Source organism: Penicillium bovifimosum (genome assembly GCF_028826915.1).
Source record: "Penicillium bovifimosum strain IBT 22155 chromosome Unknown utg000003l_segment0_segment0, whole genome shotgun sequence".
Lineage (NCBI taxonomy): Eukaryota > Fungi > Ascomycota > Eurotiomycetes > Eurotiales > Aspergillaceae > Penicillium > Penicillium bovifimosum.
In genome coordinates, this window is record NW_026622712.1 from 1,985,241 (window position 1) to 2,002,216 (window position 16,976).

General features: G+C 50.7%; 6 protein-coding genes across 6 annotated transcripts; 3 read left to right on the forward strand and 3 right to left on the reverse strand.

The window, feature by feature from the left end:
* Positions 1-1,333: 1,333 nt before the first annotated feature.
* On the forward strand, positions 1,334-2,563 carry N7515_003808 (uncharacterized protein; the record flags this gene model as incomplete). The annotated part of the gene is made up of 3 exons (XM_056664552.1): positions 1,334-1,539; positions 1,673-1,732; positions 1,849-2,563. The coding sequence occupies 3 exons, from the start codon at positions 1,334-1,336 to the stop codon at positions 2,561-2,563; spliced, it is 981 nt and encodes a 326-aa protein (XP_056523609.1).
* A 370-nt stretch (positions 2,564-2,933) lies between these two features.
* N7515_003809 (aminoglycoside phosphotransferase family protein) lies at positions 2,934-3,627 on the reverse strand (the record flags this gene model as incomplete). Its single annotated transcript, XM_056664553.1, has 2 exons — positions 2,934-3,346; positions 3,402-3,627. 2 exons carry the CDS (start codon positions 3,625-3,627, stop codon positions 2,934-2,936), a joined length of 639 nt encoding a protein of 212 aa, XP_056523610.1.
* Positions 3,628-4,491: 864 nt separating this feature from the next.
* Positions 4,492-4,803, reverse strand: N7515_003810 (uncharacterized protein; the record flags this gene model as incomplete). Its single annotated transcript, XM_056664554.1, has 1 exon — positions 4,492-4,803. One exon carries the CDS (start codon positions 4,801-4,803, stop codon positions 4,492-4,494), a length of 312 nt encoding a protein of 103 aa, XP_056523611.1.
* A 4,671-nt stretch (positions 4,804-9,474) lies between these two features.
* N7515_003811 (uncharacterized protein) lies at positions 9,475-11,187 on the forward strand (the record flags this gene model as incomplete). The annotated part of the gene is made up of 2 exons (XM_056664555.1): positions 9,475-10,885; positions 11,150-11,187. The coding sequence occupies 2 exons, from the start codon at positions 9,475-9,477 to the stop codon at positions 11,185-11,187; spliced, it is 1,449 nt and encodes a 482-aa protein (XP_056523612.1).
* A 459-nt stretch (positions 11,188-11,646) lies between these two features.
* On the reverse strand, positions 11,647-14,990 carry N7515_003812 (putative beta-ketoacyl synthase (Cem1); the record flags this gene model as incomplete). Its single annotated transcript, XM_056664556.1, has 11 exons — positions 11,647-12,014; positions 12,076-12,696; positions 12,752-12,865; positions 12,904-13,041; positions 13,480-13,600; positions 13,655-14,023; positions 14,085-14,438; positions 14,491-14,562; positions 14,614-14,721; positions 14,788-14,954; positions 14,978-14,990. 11 exons carry the CDS (start codon positions 14,988-14,990, stop codon positions 11,647-11,649), a joined length of 2,445 nt encoding a protein of 814 aa, XP_056523613.1.
* Positions 14,991-15,683: 693 nt separating this feature from the next.
* Positions 15,684-16,970, forward strand: N7515_003813 (agmatinase; the record flags this gene model as incomplete). Its single annotated transcript, XM_056664557.1, has 2 exons — positions 15,684-15,812; positions 15,876-16,970. 2 exons carry the CDS (start codon positions 15,684-15,686, stop codon positions 16,968-16,970), a joined length of 1,224 nt encoding a protein of 407 aa, XP_056523614.1.
* Between the last annotated feature and the right edge of the window lie 6 nt (positions 16,971-16,976).

Sequence of the window (16,976 nt, forward strand, 5' to 3'; positions counted from 1 at the left end):
GAATCCACCTGACAAGGCCATTGCAGTGTATCATCAAGCCGATCATTGGGAGACGTGGCAGTGTGTTGCATTTCATTTATTCTACCCCACAAAGGGTTTCTGGAATCGCCGATCTGGGTTTTGTCGGCGTGGGCGGTTATTATGATTTTCTCCATAACTACCTCTATGGATCATCGGGAATATCCGTACATTGAAAATACGCAGTTGTAGTGGGTTACAATGTATCGATACCCGTCTGTTTACGCCATCCGGAACAGTTCATTGAAATCCTTGAACTGGTCGAGGCATTTATGGCGTCATTTGGGCATAGGCTGGTGTCTGCCTGTTACTGCGTACTGTGGTATGTAGAACGTTGTTTAGGTCCAAGACATCTCTATACTGAAAGTAATTGGTATCTGTTGTGAAGAGTACAGCCCTAACCTAGGATAAGGATCCGATCCCCTCCGGAGATATGCTCCCTGCACTACTGCATCTTTATCTGCAGGAATACTTGGAAGTGTGCAGAAAGCCGTGCGTTTCAGGTGGACCCTGAGGTCCGAGGCTTTGAAAGATTCGTACCTTTTTGTGTGTTTACAGCTGTAATGATTTGCATGAGGTAGCTGAGTATGTGATTTGTGCTGCGTAGATCGAGAACAATGACAACAGAAAGCCCTAAAAGAAAGGGAAAAAAAGGATAAATTTAGAAAGATCGGATGAGTCAGCTGGGTCTAGATGCTCGCGATTGCGTGGACCGCGGGGAGCTGCCAACTTACTGCGTAGTCAATGGGCTCCACAACAACTCAACGTAAGTCTAGACGTGATCGTCTCATCTTAGCACGTTTCGATTTTTGATTCTTCTCTCTCTTTCTCTCTGTATTTATACCCAGTGTCTTTCTTCATTTCATCTCTTCTTTGTATAACCATTCTCAACCTCTCATATTAGACCTAACATAGACCCCTTTTACTCTCTGGTATGTATGTCCTAATTCCCCTTATCTTCACCCTTATCTCCCCCCACTCAGAGGCTAAAGATAGCCCTCCCCCCGTTGCATCGGATCGGGATGTGTGTCACATGAAACTGTTATAGCAAGACCACAACTAACCACCTTATCAGCATTCTCTCCTACTCTCCCACGTTGCTGGTGAACATACATACTTCGGTGTCTCTTCTCTTTCAAACATTTTGTATCCCCAAAATTATTTCCCGGCCCGGTCCATTCCACGATAAACTGGGAACAAAATCCCTCATTGTACTTCCTCAACCCTTGTACTCCACTCTGGAGTCTCGGCGATACTCCTGTCGGCTCTTCAGATAAGGGAGATAGTGAGGCATTTGCAGCTTCACCGCCACATCATGACTCAATCAGCCCCCTTTCATCGCCGCTCCCCTTCCTCTCCTCATGCCTCCAAGTCTAAAACCACTCGTCCGGCCATACACCGACGAGGCAACTCTCACGCCAGCACCTCAATATCGAAACTAGGCTCGGGACAAAGGGGAGCGTGCAAGCCGACGACCTCGGACGATACCGAGTTCGACATGGCCAGCTTCTTGAACTTTTGGTATGTTCCTAGCACCAACCCTAAATACTCTTATCTATGGATCCCTGCAGAGATCCTTCTCACATGCTTGTTGCCGTCATTTGTGTACCTCACACCGGTCTTTTCTCGGACATAAAGCTGACCCAAAGTCCAGTGCTATGTGTGAGAACCAGATCACCGTCCCCAACAACACCTTGCTATATTGTAGCGAAAGGTACGTAACCGGCCTCGGATCTATATCTACCGCCATTGATTCCTCTCCTCAATCCTTCGTTGGCTCCTGCCTACTTCATACCTTGTACCACACATACTTATATACTTCAACTACAGCTGCCGCCGCAAAGACTCGCGCAAACCTCTCTCCGCATCCCTCCCATCTATGTCCGCAATGTCCACAATGTCCACAATGTCCTCAACAACACCCCCAACATCACCTCCTCTCTCTCCACGCACCATCGTCGCCCCAATGATCCCAACTCGCATCCCAAGTACCAACACATCCCTCCCATCCACCCAAATATTCTCCCACACCCACTCCGCCAAATCAGATCTCGACCCCACAGAGTGGAAGCCCGTATTATCCCGCGCCTCGTCCCTCGCTTCCTCCGAAGCCTGGACCTACCTCTCTCAGTTCCACCGGGGCTCCAGCGATCCCCTCGTCCGCCCCACCGTCTACCGCAGCAGTTCCAGCCTGCCTGCCCTGGCCGCCGGCGCATCCCACAACAACACCATGCCAGCCCTGACCAGCGCCCCATCCACTGTCGCCTCGTCCTACAGCAGCACTGCCTCCGATTACCTGGGCATGTACGAGTCTTCGCGCCCACTGCCCCCGCGCCACAACCCTTACTCCGGTACTAGCGCGACCAAGGGCGTGGAGCTCGTTGTCCCGCATATCGTCTCTGAACATGAGGATCTTGATCCCGTTTCGGACCGTGGGTCGATTTTGCCGGCTAGCAGTGCCGTGTGGGAAACTTCCTATAAGAAATCTGCGCCTATCAATATGGGGGGAATGGGTGGTCGTCGCGCTGAGTGTGTGAAGAACTGATTGGAAACACGATAGATGAGATTGGAATTTGCTCTGAATTTCCTTTGTGCTTTCGGTGTTTGGGCTTCTTCGTAGGGTTTCAGATCTCTTCAGGCCCCAGTGTGATGTGACTGGAACATATGATGTGATGTGATGGATTTAGCTGCTTATTTTATTCCCTACCTATGAGCGAATCACCTATAGACTCTTTCTTAATGCGGGCATCGGTATCTACAAAGATAGAATGAAGCTTTGGAACTTGCACATGTATTTCAGTGTAGAATATGTGCCCATGACCCAAGGGCCAGAATACATATAAAATTCATAAGGTATATTTTCTATCTACCCACAGCTGTATAGTCCCAATGAGCATCTTCATTCGCATAGGTAACTAGAAACCCTTGGACAAGACAAACGACAGCCAAGGGTGGTATACTGTCTCATCATCGACCGGGTCCAAAATAGTTGGCAGGTATCTCATATTCCATTCTTCATCCAGGTCTTCATCAAAATATTCCGGATTTGGCCTGACGCGACGCGCCTTGCAATACTCCCAGTAAGCAGGATACCACCCTGCCTGGCCCCAATCAATGATGGCAGCTACTACTGGATTCGGCCCGGGCGATAAAAGGATATTTGGGGGCACAATGTCGTCATGCGTGAAGACCACGGGCACCTCCCCATCAATTTCGATATCGCAGCCATTCTGAAATTTCTGGACGGCGTCTGCACCGTGGAATGGGCCAGCCAAATCCCGGTGACCGGAAAGAAATATGTCATTTAGAGGTTGATTATCTAGGCCACCTAACTACTTTAGCATAGTTCTGCCTAGCTACGGCAATGAATTCAGATCACTTACCTACGTAAAGGGCTTGGCCGGGCTGTTCTAACGATCTCCAGGCCTTGACCATGCCGTTGAGTTCTTTACAGATAGCCTCTCTCTCTTCATCGTTCAAAGCACCCCATCTTTGCTCCAAGGGTTCGCCCCCTATCAAAGACATGTAGATAAATGCTTGGCCACCGTCTTCGCTCCACCCAAACACCTCAGGAATTGGTACTTTGCCCTTCAACTGCTTGTATACCATATTTTGGGTCTCTGCCTCTGTAACGGTTGTGTCGGCTCCATATTTGACAATCAGGCCCAACGACGGAAACTTGACAGGCGGGGGTCGGTTGAACCTTGTACCACGGATGTTGCCTGACTTCTCGTTGATGGCTCTCACCTCAGCCGGGGTAGAAAGCGTAGACGCCCGATGCTCCCTGAGAAAGCTAGAGTCGGAAATGATCCTTGTTGTGTTGTGGCTTGAATCGTGGAGGCCGGCCTCGCCTTCAACCCCCTCGGGCGTCATCTTCGAGATAACACAGGTGAAGCAGGGTCGGGGCAGTGGGCGGTGAAGGGGCGGCTGGACATCCAAAGTTACGGGTGGAAAGGAAGCCGTTTTTGGCGTCAAAAGTGGTCATTTTCGGCGTCATTTTCACAGGTCCTCATATTCTATATGTAATCTAGGTAGATTCTCCCTTTGTGAGGTCAGCATAGCATAAGGTAGGCTGACGCGAGGTGAGAGATGATATAGCACGCTGCACAAGCCAAGAAGGTACACGAATTGGGAAGAGAATAGAATAGAGAAGAGAGAGAAAGAAAGACGGAGACAGATATCTACGCAGTACAATCAGTGGTCCTGTCTAGTGTCTAGGGATGTGAGTACCACTGTACCTGATAATTGATGACAGAGATTCTTCGACATACACCCATTCATGTGAGAGAAGCCGAAAAAGACATTCAATTGAAGAAATAATAACAGAGAATTTCTTCTCCAAAAAGATAAAAAGGGCGACGAATCTGACGATGCTTGATTGATCTAACTCTACTCGTGTTTAACAATGAAATCCCTTCTCCTCCCTCAAGAGTATATGGAATACAGTCAAGACTCAAGATGCCCTTTCAATCTTCAGACTTTACCACTGTCGCTGCCTTCGGTCGACGAATGCTTCGGAGTCCACATGCGGCATGCCTGGTTTGCAGCGAGCATGGGGTCGTGTGTGTATTGTGTGTCTTCGGCTCTAGTTTCCAGTGCGAGGATCAGTAATTGGAGACCGAGGAGAGTCAGCACCTCAGCCTCACTGACTCTATCGGTAGGCGGAAGAGCAAGCGTAAAGTCCTCCTGAACGGCGTCGTCCAGATCGAAGAGCAATTTATCAGTGCCGTCCAGTCGGCGGCTTGTTTGGGATAGGCCCGGATAGCGACTTCTCCATGACCCCATCCACCGTCTGGTATTCGTTTTCTTCCCTTTTTACCCCCGAACTCGCTGTTGGCATCAGAAGCCCCGGAAAGTAAATCTGACATGGTCAGTGAGTCAGTGAAACGGCTGGCCCGTGGATGGGACGAATAAGACGATGGTTGGCAAGGGGGGAATGATGAGATGATCCGCGAAGGTGGTCCTTGAGGAGAAGACGGGATTCGCTGGGCAGAAGACGCCGCACTGTTGATGTAGGTGTTACTGTCGAAAGCTAAAAAGGAAAAAGAAATCAAGAAGGAGATCGATCCTATGCTGTACTGCACACAATGTAACAAGTCTGAGAGAAAGAAAGAAGAAGAAGAAGAAGAAGAACAGGAGGTAAACAATAAATACACTCTTCCCCGCGATCCCTGCTCCTTCCCTTCCTGATTGCCCACTGGCTCACATGACTTGTTCCTGTCCACCGCCACAGTAGGTCTCCAGTTCCTCTGCCTGTTCATCGTATGGTTGCTGGATGTTCCAATCAGCGTCAGGAGTCTGCCAGGAGTCTATCACCATCTGGAACCACCACTCTTCAGTACGATCTTGAAGCTTCCCCCTTAGAGTCGGGGAGAGGGAATGAGACTTCCAGTGATAGATGAAGAGATGCAGGGACTATTGGGATAGCCAGGTTAGCAAAGTAAGATCTTATGGAAAGAATGAGCAGCGCACGAACCTTGGATTCAGTGGATGCAATGAGACGGTCCTGGCTCGGTGGAACTTCTGGTATCGCATGGACGGCTTCTCGTGTCCAATGAATCAGCCAGGATAGCGTAGTGACTCTAAAAGACCGAGAGTCAGGATGGTTGATGATACCCTAGTGAGTAGTGACACCCGGTCTGCGGTCATGTCGGCCTTGTACTCTCGGACAGCTTGAGATGGAAGCTAAGGTGAAAGGCCTGTTGGGGGTGGATTCTTCCATCCGGCAGGCATCCTCCTACCCCACCGCCAACCCAAACAAGCCGCGTTACCTTGGTCGTCTGCTATCCCTCGGAGTCGGGATACAGATTGATTCCCTTGTCCGCAGGGGCGAGGCGACTATCCGCCTAGACAGTTGTAAGAAAGGTTGATGTAGAATTCGCATCGAGGCCGTCTGCGACAGAGAGAGCATCAGTCGGATCCTTGTTGACCTGCTCTGCGCTCCCCTCTTGGAGTCATAGGCTGAGGCGCGTCTGGCGCGACAGCTCGGTAATCGGCATTCTCTTGCTGGAGGCGAGCAATGGTCTCCTGCTTATTTGCAGTGCAACCTCCAGCCGTTCCCGCCGACCGTTGGTCTGTATCTGGGCGGCAAGTTGCCGCCAAGATCAGAGTGTTGCCGGCGGCAACACTCTGCATTGGTCTTGCGCCGGCTCGCTCTTCCGGGACGTCGACAACAAAGAGTCATGACATCTTTATCGTATCGACTACCTTCTCTTTGGGCATGCATTACTGTGTTTCCTCAGATGAGGAGCGCTATTCGCACTCCTGTACTCTTCTCCACTGTTGTATGGCGAGCTAGCAGTAACTTGTCTCTCTCTCGGTGGGCAACCCCAGTCGGTGGTGGGCAGTGGGCACCATAGATCCGTCGACTCACCTCACTCAGTCTGAGTCCGATCTGGCACTGCTCGCAAGTGATGATTAGGGCTTGGATCTGGTGAAAAGTTGGTTGTCCATGTTGTCTGTTGGGACTTTCCATCTCTTGAGACCGGACCGTGGGAAGTCCCAGTCTCCCCTTTTAGAGCTCATGGTATGAAGGGGCTTTCGATGAAGGGATGTTGTGAGGGAGACGAAGGAGATTAGGTCGAGTGGAACGATGGTACGACCCGAAAATCAGTTTCTCTGATAACTATAGTGTGGATCATGTTAGTTCGTAAAGTATGGAGGGTGGTTCCATTTTACTTACGCATCAAGAAGCTGGGGGTGGATGGGAAAGAGGATAAGAAGGTAGTTGGGAAGTGTGGAAGAAGAAGAAGAAGAAGAAGAAGAAGAGAAGGACAGAGAGTCAATTTAACCTAGAGACGTCTGATCTAAACAAGACTACAGTCACAGGACCTGCCTGAGAGGACTGTTAACAAATATCACACGAACTGCAGTAGTTCACCGTACACGTTTGACATTCATTCCTCCTCTATCTTCCTATAATCCTCTCCCACTTCTTTGCTTCTTACCATACCGTTACAAAGACGCCTTGACTAACCTAAGGGAGCCATGGCTGTTCTGAACGATGTCGAAGTCGAGTACAAATTCCGACGTCACCCTTTGAAACTTACCTAGCCCATTTATTGATCGCCGAGCCCCTTATACCTAGCAGACCTTACATTAACTACCTATTACCTACCTACATTGTGGGTGACCTATCTATATAGGAACCATGCGCTGTCGAGACTTGATCAGAAGGTTGACCCGGTACCGAATTCTTAAAGACAAACCAGAAGACGATATCTCAGTAACAACACTGACAAGCTTCGATGCAAACCTCGAAGCCAAGCCGAAGGACGTTCAGAGAGAAAAGCAAAGATCCTGGAACCTCAGCAGCAACACCCTCATAGGCACTTCCGCTCCTCATAACCCCGAGCGTCGCTATGATATTAACTCGCTTGATGAGAGTATCGTTGCCGAAATATGCGAAAATCTCGGCCTAGTTGATCAAGTCTGTTTTGCTCTTACCTGCAAATACCTCTTGACGACATATAGGGGGATTGTCAAAGATAAAGCAATACCTCCTCCACAGCCGACTATACATCATCTTCCTCTCTCATTTGTCAACAGCGACGACAAGCTACGAGCCAAACTCCTTGTGCAGCTTGAGAATTCCCGGTGGGCATATTGCGCCGAATGCTTTCTGCTCAAACCTCGAAGAATGTTTGCGCCAGATACGCTCGCGGTCTCGCCTCTGAAGAGACATTGTAAGCGCTACCATGGGGTCATAAAACTGTGCCCATGTCTTTACCTTACTCGTCGAGATCGAAACAACGTGCGCGCTCTTCTCCGACCCTCGCTTACGCACCCTCTGACGGGCAATTATGGCTGTTTTGGCCTTCAGTCTGATGGATGGAGGCGCAAAAATCATATCTGCCCATATCACTCAAACAATGATCAACAACTGCAGATTTCTGTGGCAATAGCTAGTTCTAGTATGGGCACGATGGAATTGTTCGCTTGGTACTCCCTTCCTCTACCAGTATCTCCATTTTCGGGGGATCAGGCCGGGCTTGCCGACCCTATCTGGATATGTCCTCACCTGAATCTCTTGGACTTGGTATACACGACTGGAAATCGAACTGACTGCAGAATTTGTAATGCTGCTGTCCGGAGAGGGCCAGAATCACAAAACGATGGTACAGTGACTTTTACCGCACGCAGGAATCTTGGGTATGTCGATGAACCAGACGATCCAGGTTGGCTTCTTCACTGCTACAACCCCGAGGGTGAAACTCAGTATGTTACCCCTAGCCTATATCTACATTTGAACTTCCACGCTGACTATTTTGAGGTGTTTGTCTCATGATCTGAGGAGTGGGTCAAAGATTTGGCATCGTTGGGAGCCCGACTCACTGATGTCACTATTGATAAGTAGGACTACTCCTGAAGCAGACGCACCACTTGCTGTACGAGGCGCTTTGCATTCGTAGTATACGTTACAGTCTATCTAATCAGCTACTTCTGTCGTGACCGCTCCCCGAAACGCCTCCTATTATCTATAAACTGTCTCTTGCGTATCTTTCTAGGTTCGTCAGGTTGTCAGGTTTGGCGCCTTACCAGTTCCATGCTCCTGGTACATATGCCTAGGGGATTCCCACTTCCTAAAGGTCGAAAGGTGAATGTTTTGTAGAGAAAGAGGATGAAAACAACCAAAACGATGAATTCGAATGTGCAAAATGCGAGCTAGAGAATGAATCTAGGTGCAGGAAGGACCTGCAGGATGCAGAGAGAGATGAGAGAGTTGTATGTTGGAAACTCTGCTCGGTCGACAACAAACAAACAAAGATGGCGGTAAACACCCACCAAGGATCAGGCTGAGCGATCTGATCTTTGTTGACGACGGTGAGATGACAATCGCATTCGCCGGAGGGAATGCCAGTGATACCGAGACTGCTTGTCACCCATTACATACCCAGCAATACCTAGATCGGAAGCTAATCAGCTATTCACAGTGCCGCAGTGCGTAAACAGGCAATTCTCCTGACTGGCGGGGAGGAGGTGTGGTGAAGCTTGGTTAGGCCAAGGTCCCGAGTAATCGTAATAGGCGGGTGGGGTGTTTATCTTAGGGCTTCTTCACAAACAACCAATCAGAGCGAGGGACTTCTGCCACATGAGAATTTCGATCGTGATAGGCGACGCGTCGCAATGGAACAACCATCACTTTGATACCCTCGACCATACCCAGCCGTCTACATCATATGATCATGGCATTCATTATGTTGACATACGCAGTACATAGGATATCTTGTCATGTGCCTCTGTGCTTGCAGCCTGAGGCTCTCATCCATCGTTTGTCCTCTTTGTTTATGCAAGCTTAAATACCTAGTTACAGCTTGCTTTCCATATCTAGTTCATGGATCACTTTCTTCTTCTCTCTTCCCATGCCACTAGTTTCGGGCGTAGCATCAACAATCATCACACCTCCGCTAATCTGCCAATCCAACCACCTATCGGCCCCCGGCCCTCACTGACACAATGCCAACCTTCACTCCAACAAAGGAGACTACCTGCCGCGAGCTACTCACAGAGCTGGAGCAGTTACCGGCCTCCGACCGCCGTTCTTTCGAGTCAATTACCCTTCCTCGGGACCTAATGTTCTCTAACGATGACGAAGATCGCTGGGCCCGCGGATTAGGATTGGCCTCCAGATCAGAATTGACCTCCGGATTAGAATTGGCCTCCTTCCTCTTGGCCTGGAAAGAATTGCAAGTCATCACAATAGCAATGCCCGACGACCTGCGTGCCTCCTCCACACGCAACGGCGATCACAATTCCTGGTCATGGGACCTCCATAGTCCCCTCCTAGCCGCCTTCATGCAAGGCCGCTGGCGCGAACTGCGGCTGCTCCATCCCGACCGCTGTCAGGACATGTCCGTCTTTGACTTCTATAACATGAAATCCGTTACGAAGTGGATCCTTCCCATCGGAGCACGCCGCCAATTGCAATGCCTCGAATCTCTTGAAGCAGCTTATGTGTCTGACGAGGACGTGTCTGAGGAGGATGTGTCTGAGGAGGACCGCAACGCCCGCCGAGACAGGGCTTTCCAGCAGTCCGTGGCCAAACAACATGCTGACCGTGAGAAGATATGGGCGTCGCGGGGGATCATCTGCCAGCGAGAGGATCCTCCAAACGAGTCCGGCACCGTCATAGCAATCCGATGGAGGGAACCCTGGATGCAAGAAGAACGCCGCAAAGCAGCGCAGGCAAATCCAACAGACCCACTGGATCAGATCCATGGCATTTCCTGGAAGTTTTGGATCCCGTACGAATTACCACCATTCCTCGAAGTGCTATACCGTTACGCCGTGGTCCTCTGCAAGAAGCACGGGAGCTGTTTTGCCGAGGATACCCTTATCCTCCACTTAATTCAACACCATGGTGTTGATGAGAATGATGCTCGACTCGTCACTTCGCACAAACTTGTGGCCTATGACTCGGCGAAAACCTGGGACAAGGTGGTCCATCCTCAGGATAACATCAAGGCTATTCCTGATCTTCCGGTAATCGAGGCTTACGCCTGCTCCGAGGCTTCTTGTTCGTATCACACGGTGTTCTTCCGTGACTTTATGGCTCATTCTAAGAAATCGAACCATGACAATTATGAAACGCGCGAGGAGTGTTTCCAAACCTTATCCACTGATCCCGACAAACTGGGGTTGTTTAAGGTGTCTTCGCCGGATGACTTCTCATTCCCTCTCCCGGAGGTCGAGTTGAGGGGACAGAAGGGACACAAGGGCCACAAGGGACACAAGGGACACGATGGACACAAGAAACACGATGGACACAACAAACACGATGGACACAAGAAACACGATGGACACAAGAAACACGATGGACACAAGAAACACAAGGGACACAAGGAACAGAAGGGACATGATGTTAAGCGTCGGCGGGTCGGAGACTGAATCAGCAAATCATTATGGGTACCCTAATTTCCCTCTGTCTGCATGGTCATTACGGTACTCGGTAGGCTCCAACAGGTCGATAGTGCTTTGAAGTTAACAAGCAATAAAGGTTATTTGGTACTAAAGCGTCCGGCATCCTCAAATCCTAGATTCAAGCCCAATCACCAAATCGAGGGGAACCTCACATGAACATTGGACAAAAGAGAAATTAATCTCTGCATTCTGTTGCTTTGCGCCTGGCTAGTAGAGATCTATGCCATCAACACTGAAGCGCTCAGGTGAGACACGTACTGTGTAAGGCAAGCCATGTGCCAATCCTCTGTGTGAACGAGCAGCTAATTTGGTGGGTTATGCATGGATTTGCAGACTACCCGAGCACTTAGCCTCTATAAAACAAAGTCTGTTCCTTTCACATTAAAACAGCCATTTACATAGATGATCGTAGAAAGTATTCAATTGCTACTTTCTTAAAACTTCACACGCCAAACCGGGGTATCATATGGTCACCTGTCAAAGCAGCTAGAACCAGCCAACTCCAACCAAAGTCGAAAGAGAAGAAAAGAGACTGGTCGATGGCTAGTGGATCCTCCCTGCACGCCATGAACGCCAGCATCCAGTACACATAGAGGAAGGAACCCAAGTGAGGGAAAAAGACAAGTGAAATCGAAGATAAAGAAGAGAGAGAGAGAGAGAGAGTCGTCAAGTGGTCGTCGCGAGAGTCAATCGATATCAGCCTCTCACCTAAGCTGCAGTGATGGGTGTATTGCGGCTGCCTGGAATAGTCCCAGTATCGATCTCGCCATTTGCGTCAACGGACGAGTCGATATCGTTGGCGACGGATGAGAAAAGGAGACCGCCGAATAAAGGCTGACTGTCGTCATTAGAGAAGAGGCCGCCGCCGCTGCGGACACCCATGGCATGTGACATTTGCTCTTTGATGCGGACATATCGGTACTTTGACTTGGTAGTGATGAGGGGATGGCGGACAAGAGGTTGGGGAGCTGAGCGGGCGATAGCAGCCATAACGGCATCTCTTTCTTCGTCTGAGTCGATGGGGCCGGTATTCTCGATGTCTTCTTGTAAGGGGGCATTGGCGTCGATGGCAGCCTCTGTGGTTCAAATCAGTCAATGACACATTCCAAACACAAAATAATAGAACGACCAACGTACTCTGCTGACGAGCCTGATTCTTCTTCTGATACTGCTGAAGCAACATATCATACGGCAGCGTACGACCAGGGACGGACCGCTTCGCACCCATAGAATGACTCTTGCAAGTCAAGGAACGAGCGCACTGCGCTCCATTAGGAAGCGTAACACCGCACTGTTTCTCGACATCGACAGGACCCTTGGGCTTAGCCGTTTTATGCTTTGGCTCGTCCTTCTTTTTCTTCTTCTTCGACTCCTTGCCATCGTCATCATCAGCCTTCCGCTTCTTTCCCTTCCTGTTATCGTCGCCCGTCGTCGCCTTCTTAGCACTCTTCTGGCCCATGGTTTCGCCGTCGGCTCTGTCGGGCTCATCGTCGCGATCGTCGCCGGCCTTGAGTCTATTGGCGGCGTCCCGGGCTTCCTTCTTCTTACGTGCCTTTTCCTGCTTGGCTTTTAGACAGCTGCGGACGTGCTCTGCTGCTGTTTGCTTGAGGGTGGGACGCTTGCAGTGTTTGCATATTACGGTTTCGAGGAGGTCGTTTTCGCGCGGCTTGCCGGTCGGGAATACGGAGACGACTTTGCTGTCGAGAACGGGGAGGGGTGAGGCGGTTGGGGATGTGTCGATAGGGCCGTCTTTGGCTTCTGTTGCTTTTGTTAATGACCGTTATGGTTCGTGGGAGGAATGTCCGGGCTGTACCATCTGCCTTCTTCTTGGTTGACGCCTTGGATGTCTTCTTCACCTTGATCTTGCCGGGTTTGGTATCCTTGTCTGTGAACGTGTACCCGGATGCATCGATAAGACTTCCCGATCCTGTTGGTTATGGAGTTAGCCTAGATCTTATATAGAACTCAGATACTCCGAGCCTATGCTGAAGCATCCTAGAAGCTCTGCGCTTTCAATGGAGATTGGGGTTTTCCTACCTCGACCGGGAGCACCATGGTTCGCCATGGTGAGGGCAAACTGAAAGTAAAGTGAGAGGCAGAATACTTGCTTGTCACTCAGAAGCCTTCGAAATGGCGTGGTTGGTTATCAAGGAATGAATTTGGTCTTGTACGGAGTCAAAGGTCGGGCTGGGCTCCGCATTTGGATGGATCACGTGTTGATTGAAGGGCCTACAGTCCTACTGCAAGTATACGGAGTAGAATCTATCGGCCTTTGCGTCTTGATCAAATCAATTTGTGCAAGGCAGCAAGAGATTGTCAATAGTCTATGCTTTGATTGCTTTCATTGTTCTTTCAAAGTGTCGGAATTGGAAATTGTTAGTCAACAGGCCAATACTCAGACATCATTCACAGCAGACCAGCGCCTGCCAAGCATCTGGCCCTACATACTACAAGTAATGTACAGTGAAACAAACACACAATGTTTCATAGAAACCAAGGATTATGAGTATTTTGCAAAGCAAAGACTGCTGTTAGTCCCACCAAAGCCAAAGCTATTCGTCAAGGCGACATCAATTTGGCGAGACTGAGGCTCATTCGGCGCATAATTGCAATCGAAGCCATCAGCCAAGCGGTCCAGGTTGATAGTAGGGGGCATGGTATTCTGTATCGATTAGCATAATCGTAGCACAGTCATCCTTTACTATATCCGACTAACCTCATGGACTGCAAGCACACTGATCAAGGCCTCTACAGCACCAGCACCGCCAAGAAGATGACCAAGAGCACCCTTTGTGCTGCTAACGTTCACATCAGCAGCCATAAGCTTACCCTCAGGACCAAGCAGCAGCGACTTGATAGCGGCATTCTCAGCAGCATCGCCAACGATAGTTGATGTCGCATGTGCATTGATGTAGTCGACTGCAGAAGGGCGTAGTCGGGCTTGCTTGAGCGCCTTCTTCATGGCCATGAAGGCGCCCTCGCCGTTCTCTTTGGGTGAGGTCATATGATGTGCGTCGCTGGAACAGCCATATCCTTTCAGTTCTGCATAGATCCGGGCTCCTCTTGCGAGGGCATGTTCTAGCTCCTGTATCTCGGAAATCAGTAAATTGTAACCGGCGTAACTCATACTCGGATCCAAGACTTACCTCTAGAATCAACACGGCTGCGCCTTCACCGACCACGAAGCCCCCGCGGTCCGCATCGAATGGTCGTGACGCCTTCTCTGGGGTATCATTGTATGCTGTTGCTAGACTCCTTGCGCGGGCGAAGCCACCAATAGCCAGAGGGTGAATACAGGACTCAGCACCACCGGCGACCATCACGTCAGCGTCGCCACAGGCGATGAACCGAGCTGCGTCACCGACGGAATGTGCCCCGGTTGTGCACGCTGTGGTAGCTGCGTGACTGGGACCCATGAAGCCGTACTTCATGGAAATATGCCCAGCGCCTAGGTTAATCAGCAGCTTTGGCACGAACAATGGATTGACCTTTTTGTAGCCCTGCACGACACGTCAGTCACTGTCCCCCAGACGAAGCCATGAGGAGGCTCACCCCCTTGTCATAAGCTATCGTCGTGTTGTACATCTCATCAAAGTTCCCAATGCCCGATCCTAGACACACTCCCTATCCACTTTGTCAGTGAGGTTATCAACACAGCCCGTCTCCCATACATACCGTAGCTTCCCTTTGCTCAAACAGCTCTGGTTTCCACTCAGCGTCTTGAAGAGCCTCCTCCGTCGCCGCCATGGCATACTGTGCGAACTTGGCCATCTTTCGCTCTTCCTATCGGCAGTATCAGCAATGACTTGCAAATACAACATCGCAGGTTGAACGTGTCTGTAAACATACACCTCTCCCTAACCATTCCGAGGCAGTCCAACCTCCCTCTTCCCTCATGCCCTGCGGCACAACAGCCGCAACTTGACAGGGTTGCTCTGCGAAACGTTCATCACGATCTTTCACATTCACAATGCCGCAATGGCCATCTAGCAGACGTTTCCATGAACGTCGAACCCCTGCCACGAGACGTGTCAGTCACCATTCCCGAGCATCAGTAAACCAAAGTATTCGCCAACAAAAGCCCCGTCCTCATGTACAACGGCGCGTATATACGCATGTATACAATGCACCGTTATCTTTCAAGTGTCCCGCAGCGGTCCGCATCCCCCTCCGTCATTGGCTGTCACAACCTTCCCCTTCTGGAATACGAAGTGGGGACGCAAGAGGGTAGCTCGAGAACTCCCGAGTCCGGGGATATCGGCCATGCATCATTCTCCGGACTTTAGTCCGTGACAGAGAGGTCGCAAGGACTTGCTTTGCATGCTTTGCAGACGGAATTGCGGTGAGCAATGGCGGGCAGAATATCCCGGGATGAGCTTCGTAGAGGAGCTATCGTAGCTATCGCCAAAACAAGAAAACCACATGAACTCACCTACTCCCAGCGGCGTTACCGCTCCAAGGCCTGTTACAACGACGCGTCGCATGGCATAGTAGATAGTACAAAGTCGTCAACCTGTGTACACAGTATATACTCTGCACAGTATGTTGGAGGAGAAGAAAACCGAAAAGCGGGCCGAGAGCCAAGAAGGGAAAGTCTCCACGACCGAGTGGCGGGGGAACTCTTATCTGCTCGTCTTTCCTTTTACAACGGAATACAGTCATGTAGAAAGGAAAAGAAAAAGATACATAATTTATACCTCCCCATTTCCTTTCCTCTTTTCCCTCAATCACCCCCGGCACCTACAATGCCTACCTGGAAAACCCTCCTCACGCTGGCTCTAGCCGGCACCGCAGCCTCATGCTCCCACCACAACGACGCCGAAGTCGTACCCGAGCATGAGCGAGCAGAACTACTCAAGAAGTGGGATCAGGAGGTAAGCAACCACACACCCCTACCCTCCGCAAGCCACAATAGTAACTGTAACTAACATGAACAGTGGTCCTTCTCCGGCATCGCCAGCTTCGCCCACCTCAAACCCGTAAAATGCCTAATCGAACCCGACGAACACTACGACATCGCCATAATCGGCGCCCCCTTCGACACAGCCGTCAGCTACCGCCCAGGCGCCCGGTTCGGGCCACGAGCCATCCGCGCCGCCAGCGCACGCCAAATGGCCGGTACTAGCTACAACACGCGGGCAGGGATAAACCCGTACCAATCCTGGGCGAAGATCACCGACTGCGGCGACATCCCCATAACGCCCTTCGACAACGGCCTCGCCGAGCGACAGATGTACGAAGCCTTCCTCGAGCTAGGCTCGAGGCGGATCGTCAACAAAGCGCCCAACGCCAAGGGCATCGGCGCCTCGCACCCGAAGCTCGTCACGCTGGGCGGTGACCACAGCGTTGCATTGCCGGCGTTGCGGGCTTTGCATAAGATCTACCAGAAACCAATTACGGTTCTGCACTTCGATGCGCACCTCGATACGTGGAATCCGGTTCGGTACAGTGCTTACTGGCAGTCTGAGCAGACGCAGTTTAACCACGGGTCGTTTTTCCATAAGGCGAGTCGCGAGGGACTGATTTGTAATTCTACTTCTGCGCATGCGGGTTTGCGGACCAGACTTACAGGTGTTGATGCGGGGGATTATTTGAATCCCGGGCCGGAGCAGGGTTTCACGCGCATTCATGCGGATGATATTGATGAGTTGGGGCCTATGGGGGTTGTGGAGGCTATTATTGCTAGGACGGGGCTTGATCCCGAGCAGCCGGTTTATCTTTCTGTTGATATTGATGTGTTGGATCCGGCTACGGCGCCTGGAACGGGCACCCCGGAGCCCGGTGGTTGGACTACCAGGGAGTTTATTCGCATTCTGAGGGGGTTGGAGAAGTTGAATCTGGTTGGCGCGGATATTGTGGAGGTTTCGCCGGCTTATGATAATAAGGGGGAGACTACGGCACTTGCGGCCGCGCAGGTTGCTTTTGAGATTATTACTAGTATTGTTAAGTCGGGGGTTGATGAGGAGATTGGGGGGTGGTATCCTTGGATAGAGGTTGAGGCGAAGAAGAAGGAGGCTAAGGATGAGCTTTGAGGGTTT